Genomic DNA, 17,537 nt, shown 5'->3' with positions numbered 1-17,537 from the left:
TAGTGGAAGATAGATAAGGTTTTGACTGTGTCTGTTGATAAAGCTAGTGCAAATAAGGTTGCAATTGATTATTTGAGAAGGAAAATGGCAGGATGGAAGAACCCCCCAATTTTTGGTGGCAAGTTCATGCATGTGAGGTGTTTGGCTCACATCTTGAACATTATAGTGAGGGCTGGACTGCATATAATGGATAAAAGCTATGCAGAAATTAGAAATGCCGTGAAATATATTAGAAGCAGTTCAAGCAGATTAGACTGCTTTAAGCTATGCGTTGAAAAGGAGACACCGGAATGTCAAAGAATTCCTGTGTTAGATGTTCCAACAAGATGGAATTCCACATTTCTCATGATTGACACGACTTTAGAGGTGAGGCCAGCTTTTGATAGGTTGGCTGAGGAGGAGGACCAGAAGTACTTGGGCTACTTCGATGATGATGACGAGCTTGAGGAGGAAGCAGACATTGAAATTTCAGTTAAAAAAAAATCGAAAACTGCAAGAAAAAGAGTGGGGCCACCTATTGATGCAGATTGGGATAAAGTTGAAATTTTTGTCAAGTTCTTGAGGGTTTTTTATGATGTCAAAATGAGAATTAGTGCAACCAAAAACCCCACTGCTCATAAGGCTTTTCACGACATTGTGGCAATACAAGCTGAGATTGATACCCTTTTTGTGCAGCCTGAGATGAGTGATGGAAGTGAAACTGAAAAAATAATGAATGGTTGACATGGCAGTGAAGATGAGAACAAAAATTCAGAAGTATTTTGGAAGCATCGATGATATGAATCAACTGTTATTAGTGGCCCTAGTCTTGGATCCCAGGTTCAAGTTGAAGAATATAAGTCATATTTGTACTGAAATGCTAAGTTACGATGTCAAAACAGTGAAAGCAAAGTACAATGAAGTGAAAGAGTTGTTGCTGTCCTTGACTGCTCTGTATGCAAACTCAAGCAATGCCTCTGCGAAGAGTAAAAGCAGCAGTGCAACAAGTTGTGTGGTTTCCACTAGTACACAAGCTACAACCACATCTTCCAAGTCCAAGAACAAGAAAAAAATGATTGGGAAAATGGTTGAGATGTTAAAAGGGTGGCAGCAAGCCCTAGCAGAATCTGAAGAAGTTGTGGTGGTGGAGAGTGAAGTGGATAGTACCTCCTTGATCCAATGGAGAAGCCCAAAGAAAATGAAGATTAACAGCTGCTTACATGGAGGAAGATGAATGGCTGCAAATATCCAAACCTTGCAGCTGTTGCAAGGGATTTACTTGCAATCCAAGTCAGCACAGTTGCATCTGAGTCTTGCTTCAGTACATGAGGAAGAGTGATTGACCCTTTTAGGAGTTCTTTAACTCCTAAAAGTGTGGAAGCATTAATTTGTTTGCAAAATTGGATAAGGAAAAAAATCAATCTGAAATTGAATATTATCCAAGCATAGAAGAGCTTGAATTCTATGAAAAAATGGAAAGATGTACTTGTATATTTGTTTCAATGTTTCACAGGTTCAAACTTTCACTTGTTTCTAACTTTTTTTGATGACTGAGGTTGAACATTATTGTTTTCTATAGATGTAATAGCAGACAAGGGAAACCAAGTGGCAGAACAAATTGAAGCTGTTCCAGCAAGTGAAGGTGGAACCTCAAAGTCTGCAAAAGCAAAAGCTTCCAAGACAAGCACTACTGTAGCTTCTTCAAAGTCTAGAGCTGGTAAACTGACTCCATCAAAGAAATCTAAAGGTAAAGAATATATAGATTGGAGATTGTGTGAATGTTTGAATTTGTAAAATGTGTTAGTGTGTAATACAGATTTATCATTTATGTTTGTGTTGTGTAGGGAAAAAATGAACTGCAAATTTGTAAATTGGAATCTGTTTGAGTCAGAAGCTAGTCAGAAAGCCAACCAGCAGGCATTAGCAAGACTTTTACAGTTTCACAGTGCAATCTTTATATGCAGTTGATCACTTAATTTTCATCATTTCAATTTTCTACTTTTGTTGATTTCAAAATGCAGAATTGCAGACAGTTCACAGTTGTAATTCTTCAGATTTAGACTCAATTATTATTTATGACTTTGTGTAATGCTTTGGTCATTTGGATGCGTTTATGCTTTGGTTCACAGTTGCAAATTTATGTTGGAATGTTGGATGAGTTTATGCTTAATGCTTTGGTTCACAGTTGCAAATTATGTTAGATACTTGGATGAGCTAAGCATATGCTTAATGCTTTGGTTCACAGTTTCATGTTAATGTTCATTTGGTCATTTGCATCAGTTCACCGTTATAAACTTGTATTTGCTGTTAAATATTTGTATCCATGTTCATTTGGTCATTTGGATGAGTTTATTACTGGTTTACTTCGTTGGACAGTTTACTTTGAATCTTGGATAGTTGGATGATCAGTTGGACAGTTTGGTTGACTTGGTTATGTATTTATGTTGATTGTTGGATCACTGGATGAGTTGGTTGCAATGAATTTGTGATGTTATAGACTTATACAAGAGTAGAACCGTAGAAGAGTAGAACTGCAGAAGTTGGTTTTTCAGTTTGTGGTAGCTCTCTGTTTCCAGAATTCCAGCAATTTCAGTTTTCAGATTTGTAGACTTCCAATTTGCACTTTGTTTCAGTTGACATATTGAGGACTGAAAGCCCACTTGGACCGGCCCGTTCAGTGGTGGTCTGGGCTCAGTCCGGTCCCTGCTCTCTAAAAGTGAAGGCCCGACCTGAGTTAAGTGATCTCGGTCCTGGGAAAAATGGTGTCGGTCTGGGACCGTGCCCAGGCCTAGCTTGGCCAATCCTAAATTTTGTCTCTCAAAAGTCTCTAAGTACTTTAATATTAGGGATTTTGTCCATTTACTCTAATTCTAGGGATTTTTTTTCCTACTTGCCCTATTAAGTTTTTTTAATTCCCCCTTTACCCAAAACACTCTAAGAATGTCTTCCTTAATATCTCATAAAGTTTTTTTGTTTTGTTTTTTGTTTTTTTTAGACTATTTTACCCTTACCCCTTTATTACACAGAGAGAGAGAGAGAGAGAGAGAGAGAGAGAGAGAGAGAGAGAATGGAAGAGAGAGAAACCATAGGCGACTTCGCCGGAGCCCCGTCACCGGTAGCAGGATTTTGGTCACCGATCGCTGGAATCCGGTCACCTGCCGCTGCCCACCGAACTTATCTGAAAAACTCACCGGAGGTCCCCAAAGAGATCGTCATAGATCTCATAGGTCGCCAAAAAGGCTTAGTGCCTCCTAATAGACGTCTATTGCCACCCAATAGAGCTTTCAGTCACCAAAATGGAAACTAATCTCTCTAAATTTAGACAAATAAACTTTGATTAAAGAAAAAATACAAACAGATTATATCAATTCAAAATGTCTATTGCCGCCCCCCCCCCCCCAATAGACCTTTAACAAACTTCTATTGCCCCTCAATATCCCCGTATTGCCCTGATAAAACTTTTTTTCTTTCTTTCTGGGCCTTCTGAGTTCTGCCCCCATTTTATATATATATATACATATATATATATATATATATATATATATATAAAATTTGGGCACAACAAAGCCGTCCAAAAATGGATTCTCGGTCAAGTTACCCTTATTCGACTAGGATTCGTTTTCTACTTCTGAAGCTTCATTCTTGGACTAGGTTTGACCTGGTATTGGCATGTTTCTGGATGTTTCTTGACTCCTATATACTCTATAACATCATCTCTTCTATAATGATCAAAGCCATCGAGAAAAAATCCAAGTAAGTTGCCAGAAAAGATCTCCTAAAAAGCTTCATGAAAATCTGACAGTTTATGTCTTCTCAGGAAACCTATTTTAAGCATTAATTTCAGCTGCCTTGATGACGTTTATGACCAGATATTGGGCTCATGCTGTACTACAATATAATATCTTTAAGGAATGCTGGCCCTTTCTATAAGAGTCTACTTGGAAGGTTGTAAGAAAAACTCTCCAAAACTATTCCCGACAAGTTGATTCTGAAATGCAGTTTCCTGCTTTGCAACAAATGTTTTGCATAACGATTTCCGTGGACTTCCCTTGTAATTTACGGCCAAAGGAGTGATCAAAATTAGTCCTTTGAATTAGTAATTCATGGTCCATGGCTTCATTGCTCCATTTAAACTCCTATTTTTTTGGGATTGCTTCATGAAGTACTTGTGCCGCCAAAAGTGGTGGTGCATATAAAATTCACCGGAATTTCACTTTTTTCGTCCTCTTGACAAGATTTTCTACAAAACTTGAAATTAGATTAGTCAACACTAAATTGTACTTTTAGGACAAGTAATTTTCATGTTTTAGGGCACAAATATATATAGATCCTATCTAGAGCGAGGTTAGGGTTTAGGGTAACTTTTCGGTCGCATATCCATATCTCAACCATTCAGTTTTTAGGTACTAATATATAGATCATCTCTGTAAAATTTCAGCCAAATTGATGGTTTTTAAGGTCTCTAACTCGCTTAAACTAATGGACGAACTAAATCTGTCTAACCTGAACCGTACTAGCTTTAAAGCAGTTATCAATGCCTTAACGACCATCAATTTGGCTGAAATTTTGCAGAGGTGATCTATACATTAGGACCTAAAAATTGAACGGTTAAGATGTCAAAATATGATCAAAAAGTGGGTCAAAACCTAAAATCCGTACCTAAGAAAAATTGCGGACGTCCGCAGTGGAGAAGCGCTATATATATATATATATATATATATATATATATATATACAGCCCTTCTTATATATATATATATATATATATATACAGCCCTTCTTGGGTGCGGACATCCGCACTTTTTGCTTCGGTGCGGATTTCCAGTTTTTCTCCACTTTTCGATTATATTTTCACATCTTAGCCGTTCAGTTTTTAGTTCCTAATGTATAGATCATCTCTGCAAAATTTCAGCCAATTTGGTGATCGTTAAGGCATCCAAAACTGCAATTTACCATTATAAATACGAACGGTTCCGGTTAGACAGATTCGGTCCGTTCGTGTAAATTGCAGTTTTGGATGCCTTAACGATTACCAAATTGGCTGAAATTTTGTAGAGATGATCTATACATTAGGAACTAAAAATTGAAAGGTTAAGATGTGAAAATATGATCGGAAAGTGAGAAAAAATGGCAAATCCGTACCTTTTTGTTTCGGTGCGGATATCCGCACCTGAGCAAAGTTCTATATATATATATATATATATATCCAACAGGTGATTTAATTTTGTGGATCCAAGGCTGAGCAGATCCTGACATCAAAAACATAGTCACCCTACCATCAAAACACCAACCTACACCATTGTAGCTGAACCATCGCATCAAAGAGGGACGATGCATATCCAGATTGAATCTGGTCGACCTGATTTATAATTTATAAATATTGAAAGACGGTGAAGAATGAGCGAGTATGGGTATACACAAACTAGTGCAGAGCCATTCCACCAAATCTAACTTTTAACTCTAGTAACCCCCACCGCATTAGGTTACATCAGTGGCCATATCTATGTCAGCAAAATCCTAAGGGCCAAATTCATCTAGGACATCACCTACCGGCTTTAAGTTTGGCAAAAAAAAAAAAAAAAAAAAAAAAAAAAAAAAAGATTGTTGCATGCAAGTTGTCTGAAATCACCAAATATTACCTTGCCATGCAACCGCTAACTAGGCCTCATCAAAAAGCCCGCGGATCAAGTGGGCCGATGGAGGCCAGTCGGCCCGGCCATTCAAAAAGCCCGCCATAGGCCCAGCCCGGTGGGTAGAGGGCTGGGCTTGGTTTAGGGGTTTGAAACCCGGACCGGCCCATAGGCCTAGCCAGCCAAAAGCCCCTTAGGCCCTGCCCGTAAAAGCCTACAAACAAAAAATATTATATAAATAACACAGAAATTGTTGTACAGAACACCTAATTTCGCTGAATTAATGGGAATTTCTCGGATGGAATTAGGAGCTGTACCCTATATGCACGGAAATCCCTATGTGTCTAGTTTCTGAAGAATTTTACAGTTTGTGATTCCGACTTTTCTAGAAGGGGTTATGGCAATTTAAGTGAAGGCAGTTCAGCTTGAACGAGAATCTGCAACACAGAAACTGTTGTGCAGAACACCTAATTTCACTGAATTACTGGGAACTGGTAGGATGGAATTAAGAGTTGTACCATATATGCACGGAAATCTCCATGTGTCTAATTTCTGAAGAATTTTACGATTTGTGATTCCAGCTTTTCTAGAAGGAGTTATGGCAATTTAAGTGAAGGCAGTTCAGCTTGAACGAGAATCTGCAACACAGAAACTGTTGTGCAGAACACCTAACTTCACTGAATTACTGGGAACTTCTCGGATGGAATTAAGAGCTGTACCCTATATGCACGGAAAGCCCCATGTGTCTAGTTTCTGGAAAATTTTACGGTTTGCGATTCCGACTTTTCTAGAAGGAGTTATAGCAATTTAATTGAAAACAGTTCTGTTTAGACGGGAATCTGCAACATCTTTTACAAGTTCATGTCTAGAACCGAACTTCGCTGAATTACTGGGAACTGCTCGGATAGAATTAGGAGCTGTACCCTATATGCACGGAAAGCCCCATGTGTCTTGTTTCTGAAGATTTTATCTATATAGAAGTATAGAATATGTGCTTCTATATAGAATATGTGCATATATATTCTTCATGTCATGACTACGGTTGACCGATTCGATCAGATTCGAAAATAGGGTGAAATTAGCAAATTTTTTTACCACACTTATAATTTATTATAATAATCTCATCCAACGGTCGGTTTTTCCATTTCATTTGAATTGATAGAGGTTGCCCTTTGGAGTGTATGATATATAAATATAGGTTTATAAGAGTAACTAAGTTTGACCTAGCTGATCAAATTATAAACGAGAACCAAATTGGCTGGATTTTCTACAACCATCATAAAACATTACAATCTCTCCATCGAGCGGTTGGTTTATCCGAATTCATTTTCCATTGCATGGTTGTTTTAGAATGAACCTCAACAATTTAAATGCAATGTATAAATCAATACAACTTTATGAGGCAAATTGGAATAGGTCAACGTCTTTGTAATTAAAATTGAAGTTTTTATCTTATGTTCACTCACATCCATCTATGGAATATTTACAGATATGATGTGAAAAAATAAGCACGTTTCGCAGTCGTCATGCCATCGGTCAACTAAGAAGACATACAAGTGACGACGGTTAACCAGTTCGATCAGATTGAAAATATGGTGAAATTGGCTAAATTTTTTACCACACTCATAATTTATTGTAATAATCATATCCAACGGTTGGTTTTCCATTTTCTTTGAATTGATAGAGGTTGCTCTTTAGACTGTATGATATATAAATATAGGTTTATAAGAGTAACTAAGTTTGACCTAGTTGATCGAATTCGAAACGAGAACCAAATTGGCTGAAATTTTTACAACCACCATAAAATATTACAATCTTTCCATCGAGTGGTTGGTTTCTCCAAATTCATTTTCCACTTCATGTTTGCTTTAGAATGAATCTCAACAATTTAAATGCAATGTATAAGTTATGCAACTTTAGGAGGCAAATTGCTATAGACCAACGTATTTGTAATTAAAATTGAAATTTTTATCTTATGTCCATACACATCCATCGATGAAATATTTACAAACATGATGTAAAAAAATAAGCACGTTTCGCGGTCTTCACGCAATCGGTCAACCAAGAAAACATACAAATAATTACGGTTGACCAATCCGATCGGGTTCGAAATTATGGTGAAATTGACTAAATTTTTAACCATACGCATAATTTATTGTAATAAGCACATCCAACGTTCGGTTTTCTCATTTTCTTTGAATTGGTGGAGGTTGCTCTTTGGAATGTATGATATATAAATATAGATTTATAAAAAAATTAGTGTCTTTAAATATTTATTATAAATAAAGCCCACAAGCCCCGTCCCGAAAAATCCCGCAAGGCCCGCTTTATATGGACGGGCTTGGATCCTTCGATTTACAATAAAACCCGGCCTGCCATTATTTAAAAATATAATAAAGCCCGGCCCGGCCCGTTGACGAGCCCTACCGCAAACCAAGTGTGACAAAGACACTCCAAATCAAATATTGATTGTAATCCAAATTAAAGTTCAAATATTATCGATAAGATAGAGAATAAATTAAGGTACTAGCTATAATAATAACCCTTTATTCTAATTGCAAATTAACTTGTATTTGAAAGAAATAAGTCACAAACAATCATCCATATCACTTGGAAACAACTCTTGCCTTAAATAATACATCAGTGGGTGACATCTTTATCGCCATTATTTGCATGGAAACAAAAAATCACCATCGATCCTTCACGATTGGAGCAGATCTCCTATTTATAAATTCTTGACAATCAGACAATGACAACCCACATGAAACATATTAGGCAATGCAACAAATACTTTGGAGACTAGACAGTCAAGAAATTTGATGCTTTATTAGCAAAAACCATATACAAAAGTGAAAAAAAAGCCCAATTGTTTTAATATAATTGGCTTGGAAAGGTACTTGTTTCTTCGGCAAGAAATTCAATTTTAATGATGGATAAATGAAATAAAAGAGGAGTCGATATTTTAATATCTTTAAATATTTAGGTTTAATTTATTGATTATATTTTCTCGTCAAAATTAGCTAGCGAAACATCTTGGTTGTTAGTAGACATCCGGCCACTATATTTTGGATTGCTATATAAGATGATATCTTTCCAATTTTAAAACATGTTTTGGATTGGTGGAGTTTATAAGATAATGCATGTCAGTTCCACATACGGATTAAGAAATTGGATGCTTTGATATTTTGTGCTACTTGTAGTATAATATAATAAACCATGCATACTCATTGCCTGGTTGGGATTACCTTATTCTATTCATCATTTGTTTTCTTATCAATAAGTGCATATAATTTAATTCATTGGCACACCCAACATGATTATATGAAGAGATTTATTCTCCTACTAATTTATCTATAAATAATCTGAATTTACGTATCATTGCAATATCGAAGGAAGGCTTCTTGCATAGCATTGCAGTCATGAACTCCCTTTATGCCATCATAGCTCTCCTCTCACTTCTTTTGGTGAGAATTTCTATCTTAAGTATCTTTCCATTTAAATAATATATGATTTTAAGCTTGATATGTATTGTTATTTCTTGTCAAGAACTTGAAAGATGGGAAAAACGACCTAATCATAGGCTAAAATCTTAATTACATTGTATTTGCATGAAGTTTTTTTTTTTTTTTGAAAAGGGTTGGAACCTAGCCCCAGGATTACATATCATATGTAATGCTATTAATAAACTAAACTGTTGGTGAAAAGAACATTTACTTAAATAAAAATACTAGGTTTTAAAAATAATATAATCTCTCTAAGATTTCGATTTGATCTTGTGAACTTTTCCTACGTTGTGGAGCAGTTCACTACAACTGTACATTCAAGAATAGGTGCAGGAGGCTACATGAAAAATTCCATTGAAAAGCAACCCATGCCAGCAGACTCATGGAAGCTCGTAAAAGAACAGGTTGAGCTTAACAATGCTGATCTATCTGATGATAAGGCTGAGAAAACCAACTGCAATGAAAATGGGAAACCTAACAGTGAATTTGAGATTGTCGAGTTTGAACCGAGACCTGATGTCACAATTTACCATGGTGACAGTGAAGTAACAGAGTCCAGAACTCTTAAAGACGAGCTAGAGTCTAAGGCCATAGGTAACATGCACCCTAAGGATAAAGGTCCTAAAGATAAGCTGCCATTTGAAGTCAAAGCCAAAAGGCATGCATTTGAAGAAGATTTTGAGCCAAGGCCAAATATTTCTGTGTACAATGACTGAGGAAAATGAGAGGTGATGAAATACTGGTGCAATTATGGTGCTGTTTTTAAATAAGTTTTTATGATTATGATTGTAAGATATATGTGGTTTGATTGTTTGATATTTCAAGTCGAGTAACTGTAAGCTTCAGGATATGTACGTGTGATGCAATCCTGTAAGAAGTTAAATAAGTTGTTTCATCCCTGAATGCAATTCGTGAATAGTACGTATCTGGTTATTGTGAATTGTTATTATTGATCCGTATAATACGAAAAAGATGCTCAAGTTCAAAACAGTTACATGCACTTACAAGCATCCGCTCTGCTTTCTTAGACCGCTTCACGCGCGGGCGAAAAAGCAACCTCCATTATCAATACCTTGCCATTTCTACTGCAATCCGGTCACTGGTAGTGGCATTCTGATCAATATCTTGACGCCGTGGTGACGGCATACTCTCCTGTTTTCACCTTCTTCGCCCTCCCAACGGGGAGTGGCAGAGATGAATCATCTTCTTCTTTTAAGCGTATTCGTACTGAGCTCCAAGCAGTTAAGTTACTGCTACTGAATCTGATTTCTCAATTCCTGATTTGCTTGCTAAATCGAACACTTGTGCTGCTCGGCTACTGAACCCACTTTAGTGCCTAGACCTTGGTCCTTTCAGTGATAAAATTAATAGAATGGCTGTCTGGGTTAGAATTCTGGGTACCTGTGAGATATTTCAAGGAATACACATTGAACAGAATTGGTAATATTTTGGGGTCTGTTGTTAGAATTGATAAATTCACTCTTGCTCAATCCAGGGGCAAATTTTGTAGACTCTGCATTGAAGCTGATTCTATATAATAAAGTCATATGAGCTAAATGAACTCAATCCAACATTAGACCTGATGACATCCCACGCACTAATTTGAATCTCTAAGCTGTTTGAGGTACAATATAGTAATTCTTACTGAATAAAATATGATACAACTCGAGTTAACATCACCTCATGAAAAGTTACAGCAGCTAAATTCAAGTGGACACGACTTGAGAGCACTGCTTCAAATAGAAGCTTAAAAAGGTTATATTGTAGGGAACATCCGGTGAGTCCTGTCTGGTAGAGAAGATGCTGCCTGTGCCTTCGCCTCAGTCTCATATTACAAGGTAATCATTGGTCATGGAACTGGACGGATTAGCTTTTGAGAGCCTCAAATAAAGTTTATAGATAGGCCACTTCCCATATCATCAAATCAACCAAAACTTCATGACACGCCTTGCAGCAAGACAGCAGAGCACATTCATAATATCTCTGAGAGCCCCTTGTGTCTGGTTTTATCAGTGGTAACATTGGGAACATGGACAGGTTATATTCTGTCGTGACAGAATTTTGAACTCCCAAAATAGCAACCAAGAATCTGCCAAACTTGAATAACTCACATGGTAAAATGGATGGTTGATGACCGATATATAAGAAAGGATCAACATTTATTCACATGTTCTCTTGTGAAATTTACTTTGTCCCAATAGAAGAAAGGCTGTCCTGACTGGGAGGCCGAATCGCACTTCCTGAGGACGAAAATTGGTTTAAAGGGGTCGAAGCCACCGCCCCTGTGGGTCTCGACATGGGTGGCCTTTGAGAGGTCATCATAAGTGGGGGCCTTGGAACTGAGTTTGCAGCATTCATGGCCATTCTATTGGTAGGCATCGCAGATGGCATTCCTCTAGATGAGGAACCTGGTAAGCCAAGTCGGGCAGCAATTATCTGTGCCCGCTCATGGTAGAGCTTCTGTCTTGACCTATCCAATTGCTCTTTTACCCTCATCACAACACTTTCCATCTCATGAAAGAAACCTAACTTGGCTTCCAACTTATGCAACTGCAGTTGAACCAAAAACTCCAAATGGTAAGAACTTTACGTTATTAATAGCAAACAAACAGTATGGAGAAAATATGGCATTGGGATGACCTGCTTCTCTATCAGCATTGCTGCAAGCTGTCGAATTTGATCTTCTTCCTGTTCTGCTAGAAGTTTTGCCTTCACAGCAGCTGCTGAGACTGCAGAAACTGCAGCTTGCTTTATTTTATCAATCTTCTGTTCGCCTTTTGTCTCTTGCTTTTTATCATTTTTTGGGTCTGTACAGTCATGCTTCTCGTGTTTACTATCATCAGTCTGATCCTCACCTGCAAAGTGCAAACAAACAGGAAATTAGTAAATCACAGGCATTGAACTTTTAATTCAAAAAATTGAATGTGTTGAACAAAGGCTTTTCTTCTTTGTGGCTTGATTTGTTGCACCTTTAATGATTCCAAGCAAAACTGGCATGCATAAGAACCGCTTCCCAGATTCTTATTTGTACCAAATTTAACATGCTCACACACACACACACACCATAGAGAGAGAGAGAGAGAGAGAGAGAGAGAGAGAGAGAGAGAGAGAGATATACTTGCAGTGTTTTCAACTGGTTGGGAAGGCTCATTCTCTTGTGGGGGCTGAGAGTCACACACCATAAGAACATCCTTTGATGTTTCTGTAGGTTGAGGGGGTTCTTCAGTAACTGGTGGTGGAGGCTCATCTCTTTCTGAAGGCAGAGCATTAGATACATCCACTTCTTTTGATGCCTCTGTAGACTGAGAAGGTTCCTCAGCTGAATTTGATGTAACTGGTTGCTGAGGCTCCGTCTTCGTTGAGGGATTGGAGTCAGACATATCCACATCCATTGGTGTCTCTATGGTTTCAGAAGGCTGTCCTACTGAAGTTCCCTCTCCCGACTCCTTTACTGAACTTGGTGGTGTCTCAACTTTTGAATTATCTGACTCCCCCAAAGTTGGTGGTTGGTCATTTGGTAACTCTGAGTTGTTTGACTTGTTCAATTTATCAGTTCCTACTTCCTCATGAGAAACCCTGTCATCTTGTTCTTTTGTAGATTGTGACTTTTCTTCAGGAGTAACTTCTTCAAGTTTCTTGTCATTGTTATCATTTGATACACCTCTATCTTCCAAACCTGAGGTGGAGTTATCCTCTTTATGACTATTTTCTTCATCGACTTTCTCACTCTGCACTTCCCTTTCAGCAGCAACACTGCAAATCCCTCAATCGCATCAGATAGAATGCACAGAAACTGGTGGAGACATTATTTGCTCACAGAAAATCAACATACCTATCATGACTAGCTTGTTCCTTTCTGTCATTTGGTGGATCTTCCAAAATAAAGCAGTGCCTCGAAGCCAGCTCAATGCCAGCAGAATCTGCAGATATGGATTTCAAAGAATTATGTGCCGAGGCAATGGCATGATCAGGTCCCACCAACCGTGCCAGGAATGCTGCCTGTAAAAGAGTTCAGTCTATAATTAGTGACACATTAGCCAAGCTTAAAGGCAAAGTATGGTTATATGCTTTTGTTAAACCCCACAGCATGTAACGGCTCCACTAGACTAGATTGTATTGGTACCGACATAATACACAGCATAAGTAGATGCATGCGTGCATGTATAAAGGCCTAAGTACTGTAGATGCGTGCATGCACACATCATACATACATTAAACAGGGATGAAGGAACAAAGAATTATGCAGCACCCTCCCGAAATCAGTTCAAATACTTCTTTCTACATGACAAAGGTGAAAGGTTAACAAACTCAGTAATATGGTTATCTCAAATTCTGGCAGTAAGCAGCAGTAAATTTCTGAGCGCACATAAAGTGGAAAGTTTAAAGGGTAAATTAGATTGCAATCGCCAGACACGGGGCCCACTAAAGGCACAAGATTTAGATGCAGGTTGTCAAAATTTGTAATAGAATGGGTGCCTCGATGCTACATCAATCGTTGGCTAACAAGAGCAGGCTACCAGAAGACTAAGATATTTTAAAGATGGTGCTTATACAGAACTGTTAGATGTCCAAGATTTCAGTGTTTTATATGAATTCATAACTAAAATTCTATGTTACTTTTTTATCCGAGGCCCGACTCACACTAACCCGTGGGCTGATGCACCATATCCACAAGTAATTAACTTACCAATGCCATGGCAGGGTTTCCCACATCTGCAAATGAGAGTTGACTTTCAGGTGTTTGAGGATAACCAACAACTTCAAAGGCTTCTTTAAGAGCCTTCAATGCAAGGTTCTCATCTGTTTCCTGATCAATTTTCAAATCACCAGTATCTTCCAACTTTGAGGTGTCCTGACCAACTTTGACTTCATTTTCATCTTCTGGCCTTGAAGTATCCTCCCCAACTTTAACCTCACTTGCTTCTTCTTTTGAAATTTCCATCGGGGAAGTTTGAGGGTCACTCTCATTAGCACTTGTCTTATTCTCTGTTGTTTCAGGGGCATCTTTGGGGGGCAATAAATCATTGTTAGTTGAAGTTGGATCTGCAGTTTCTTTGGCTATGGCATCAATATCATCATCACGATCTAGGAAGGTATCCTCAATTGGCATTTGAACAAAGTGCAATATACACTGAGCTTTTGTTTTTGTAGCAACATGTTCAGCAATCTCATTCCAGTTTTCTTTATATAATTCTAATGCTTCAAGGAGAAGGAGGGTCTCCTGATCTGTCCACTTCCCACCACTTACCCCAGGAGCCTCAGCAGGCTCCATAAGAATAAAATCTGATGAAGACATACCCGAGTCGAATTTCCCATTGTTAAAGCAATCAGAGCACAGATCAAAATCTGCCTGTTGAAATGAATGTAAATGGTAAACAGGACAGTCGTAACCAGGTAACTAAAATTTGCAGCAATTAATAATTGTATAACCATAACAACCACTTCATCAGACATCAAGTAAAAGTAAATTACTCTAATACAGTAGCAAAGAATAAGCACCAGGGAGTATTATCAAATTACTACTAGCTGGTAATAAATCCTGCTGACCTCCTAAAGATGTATAACAATTCTGAATCTGACAATTTTTATCTGGACAAATACATAGTTCACACACTAGAAAAATAAGAATCTTGAAAAGTTATGGTAAAATGACTTCTTTTGATAACATGCAAGTGGTTGAACTAATCTTCATGTTGATGATAAACAGTAATATTTTCTTCATTTTATAATTAACATGCCACATCCATATATATACAAAGATAATGCAATATGTGTATTTTCTATAAATTCAATGAAAAATCAGGAATTGTATGAAAGAACCGACCTGCTTCTGGCAATGGTAGCGTTTGCGTGAGCAATCAGCTGAACAAGAGTTGCAATGGTACTCAACAGCTGGCCCCTCAGGCCTCACCAATTCTTCAGCAAATGTAGACTCTGGGAACAGACCAGATGGCACAGTTGGAGTAAATAAGTTAGTCTTAGGAACCACTGATGATCGTGATTCTAGTGCTTCAAAGTGATACAACTTATCTACCAAAGAATCCCTTTCTGTCACCTCATCACTGTTGACATTTGCAACAGTAGAACCTGTTGGTGGGAAAGGGTGGAAATTTATCAAACCCCAGTGGTCCAAAAATTCCATTACTTCTTGTCTTGAATCGAAGTCTCCGACTTCAAGCTCCAACATATCCTTCAGTTCAACCAATGTTCCCGGATTAACATGGAATTTTTTCATAATACAATTGCGTATCTCCAGGTATGTATCGGGAGTTCGAGCATCAGACTTCCCATTAAAGAAAGACGGCAACATACGCTCCTCAATGGCGTGAACCTTTGTCCATGAAAACCAACCTGTAATCCAGATAATTGATCCCAATCAAAACAGTTTCACATTAATGTTCCGAAAAAAGGAATTCGAAAGTTGTCCTCTAAATTCAAAAGCAAAAACTACTTCAGCACCTGTATATTTACCTCAATGCTCTCATTTTCAGTAACTAAACTACACAAAATCTCAAACCAAGAACATAAAAATCCAAAATTTCTATCAATTCTAACAAAAAATTTGAACAGAAACAAGGGTTTGGAAATAGTCTCTCTCACCACAATGACTGGGAACCACATGAGCATTGGCATCGCGAGATCTAATGGCTTCAAACTCAGCTTCCATAGAAGCCTCCAAAGCCTCCAACTCGCTCTCCCTTTTAGCCCGCTCCGCCTCCACCGACGACGGCTCCGGCCGCTTCGTCTGAGCAGCAGGCTTCACGGCCGCGGCTGAGGCCGACGCATGGTTATTGGGCCCCTGGCGGGCCCTCGTCAACGGGCCGTTGTGGATCGGAGGGTGAGAAAGCGAAGCCTTCTCGCGAGTCAAGCGTTTCGACGGTGTTGATGAAGAGCCGGAGCCGCCGAGGCTGCTGGCCTTTCGCTTCTGGCCTCCGGCGCGGCGTCTCGAAGAAGTAGGCTCGGAGGCCGGAGAGTCGGCGGCATTAGCCGGAGGCTGAGTTCCGGCGTCTCCGCGTTTTTCTTCCATGGATGGGGGGAATGGGTTTGGATGCGGATCGGGGTTTGGGCTTTGCAACATATACAGACTTGCATCACTGACACAGTTACTTTCTCTTTTAAAACATTACCTCTCACGGTGAACCTGTAATTTTTTTTTTTCGTTCTTTTTAGTTATTATATAGACTAGAGCTGAGACGAAACCTTTGTGTTGTCCTAAATTCAAAGTATGCGCAATATGTATGTGTTTGCAAAAGCTTATAAGCAGCTTCACGCTATAAGAAGCTTATATGCATATTTGGGCAGAACAAACTGAAGCCAACCAAAACTATTACCAAAGGGTCTATCTCTGTAGCAACTATGGGCAATAAGTCATTCAGGTTTAAGTGCTACTGTATAAGAAAGTAGGCTACATGAAGAAAGATTGCACTGAGGTTTCAAAAACTGGTTTATTAGAAATGGTCAAATTTCTAATCATCCAAGTCTTTTCTTTAGAAATGAATGTAGTTAATGTTGAACAACCCAAACGGGTGAACCTGCTCGATTGTATTGTGTTAAGACTTCAATGGGGATTAACTTTTTTTTCTTGCTCGAGTTCTTTGCTTTCACAAACAATGATGAAATATTCTTCCACTTATGTGAATAAATTTCTGTGTCAAAGCTCCGCATCTTATGAGGAAACGTATGGCCAAGTCCATATATATGTTAACATGTATGTGTTTGGTATTTGTTTAGTATGTCGATTGCATCAAAAACATTAACTCCTTATGTTTTCATGTTAACACTGCACCAAATAACCTGAGATTTTTTTTTTTGGTCTGAAAATAACATAAGAGAGTGAGATATTGGAAACTCGGCTCCGAAGAGGATTAGATATTAGAAAGTTGTGTCCGAAGAGGATTAGGGTGAAGTAATAAAGCTTTCAAATGAGAGAATGATCGACTTGTTGTAAATATTATTATCTGTATGGCTGTCCACGTAAATACTCATTAGTTATGTACTTTGATGTAAACCCTACCTCTATATAAAGAAGGTTAATGAGACTGAATGAAAATACTTCTACTTCCTCCCAACTTTTTTCTCTTTATCTTTCCTCTACTTTATAACACGTTATCAGCACGTTTTGCTCTTCTTCTTCTTTTTCTTTTTTTTCTTAAAAACTCGATGATGATCTAAGATGTCTTGGTGCAACGTGTGTTGTTTTTTACCATGACTCGTGATCTATGAGTTTAATTTTTATAATTATAGCAATTTTTTTTTGTTTAACCTATATTTGATTCGCAGGATGTGTAATTATGCAAACAAATTGGTTCAATTTTGCATAATATTACAATGTTTTCAAATCTTGATTAAGGGACAGCTAGCTACTGACTTGCCTATCAAAATCATTTGCTTCAACTGGCTTTAGCAAGCAAATAAAAGGGGCCTTT

At 38.1% G+C, this 17,537-nt stretch overlaps 2 protein-coding genes across 2 annotated transcripts; one reads left to right on the top strand and one right to left on the bottom strand.

Moving 5' to 3' along the window:
* Positions 1-8,975: 8,975 nt before the first annotated feature.
* On the top strand, positions 8,976-10,057 carry LOC112173565 (organ-specific protein S2). Its single transcript, XM_024311214.2, has 2 exons — positions 8,976-9,072; positions 9,411-10,057. Exons 1-2 carry the CDS (start codon positions 9,028-9,030, stop codon positions 9,825-9,827), a joined length of 462 nt encoding a protein of 153 aa, XP_024166982.1. The 5' UTR covers positions 8,976-9,027; the 3' UTR covers positions 9,828-10,057.
* Positions 10,058-10,625: 568 nt separating this feature from the next.
* On the bottom strand, positions 10,626-16,321 carry LOC112170278 (SWI/SNF complex subunit SWI3D). Its single transcript, XM_024307506.2, has 7 exons — positions 15,712-16,321; positions 14,936-15,462; positions 13,799-14,461; positions 12,944-13,110; positions 12,230-12,864; positions 11,752-11,966; positions 10,626-11,661 (listed from the first exon to the last, which is right to left on the bottom strand). The coding sequence occupies exons 1-7, from the start codon at positions 16,187-16,189 to the stop codon at positions 11,296-11,298; spliced, it is 3,051 nt and encodes a 1,016-aa protein (XP_024163274.1). The 5' UTR covers positions 16,190-16,321; the 3' UTR covers positions 10,626-11,295.
* Between the last annotated feature and the right edge of the window lie 1,216 nt (positions 16,322-17,537).

Source organism: Rosa chinensis, chromosome 6 (assembly GCF_002994745.2).
Source record: "Rosa chinensis cultivar Old Blush chromosome 6, RchiOBHm-V2, whole genome shotgun sequence".
Taxonomy (NCBI): domain Eukaryota; kingdom Viridiplantae; phylum Streptophyta; class Magnoliopsida; order Rosales; family Rosaceae; genus Rosa; species Rosa chinensis.
This window is presented reverse-complemented; position numbering and strand designations above follow the sequence as displayed.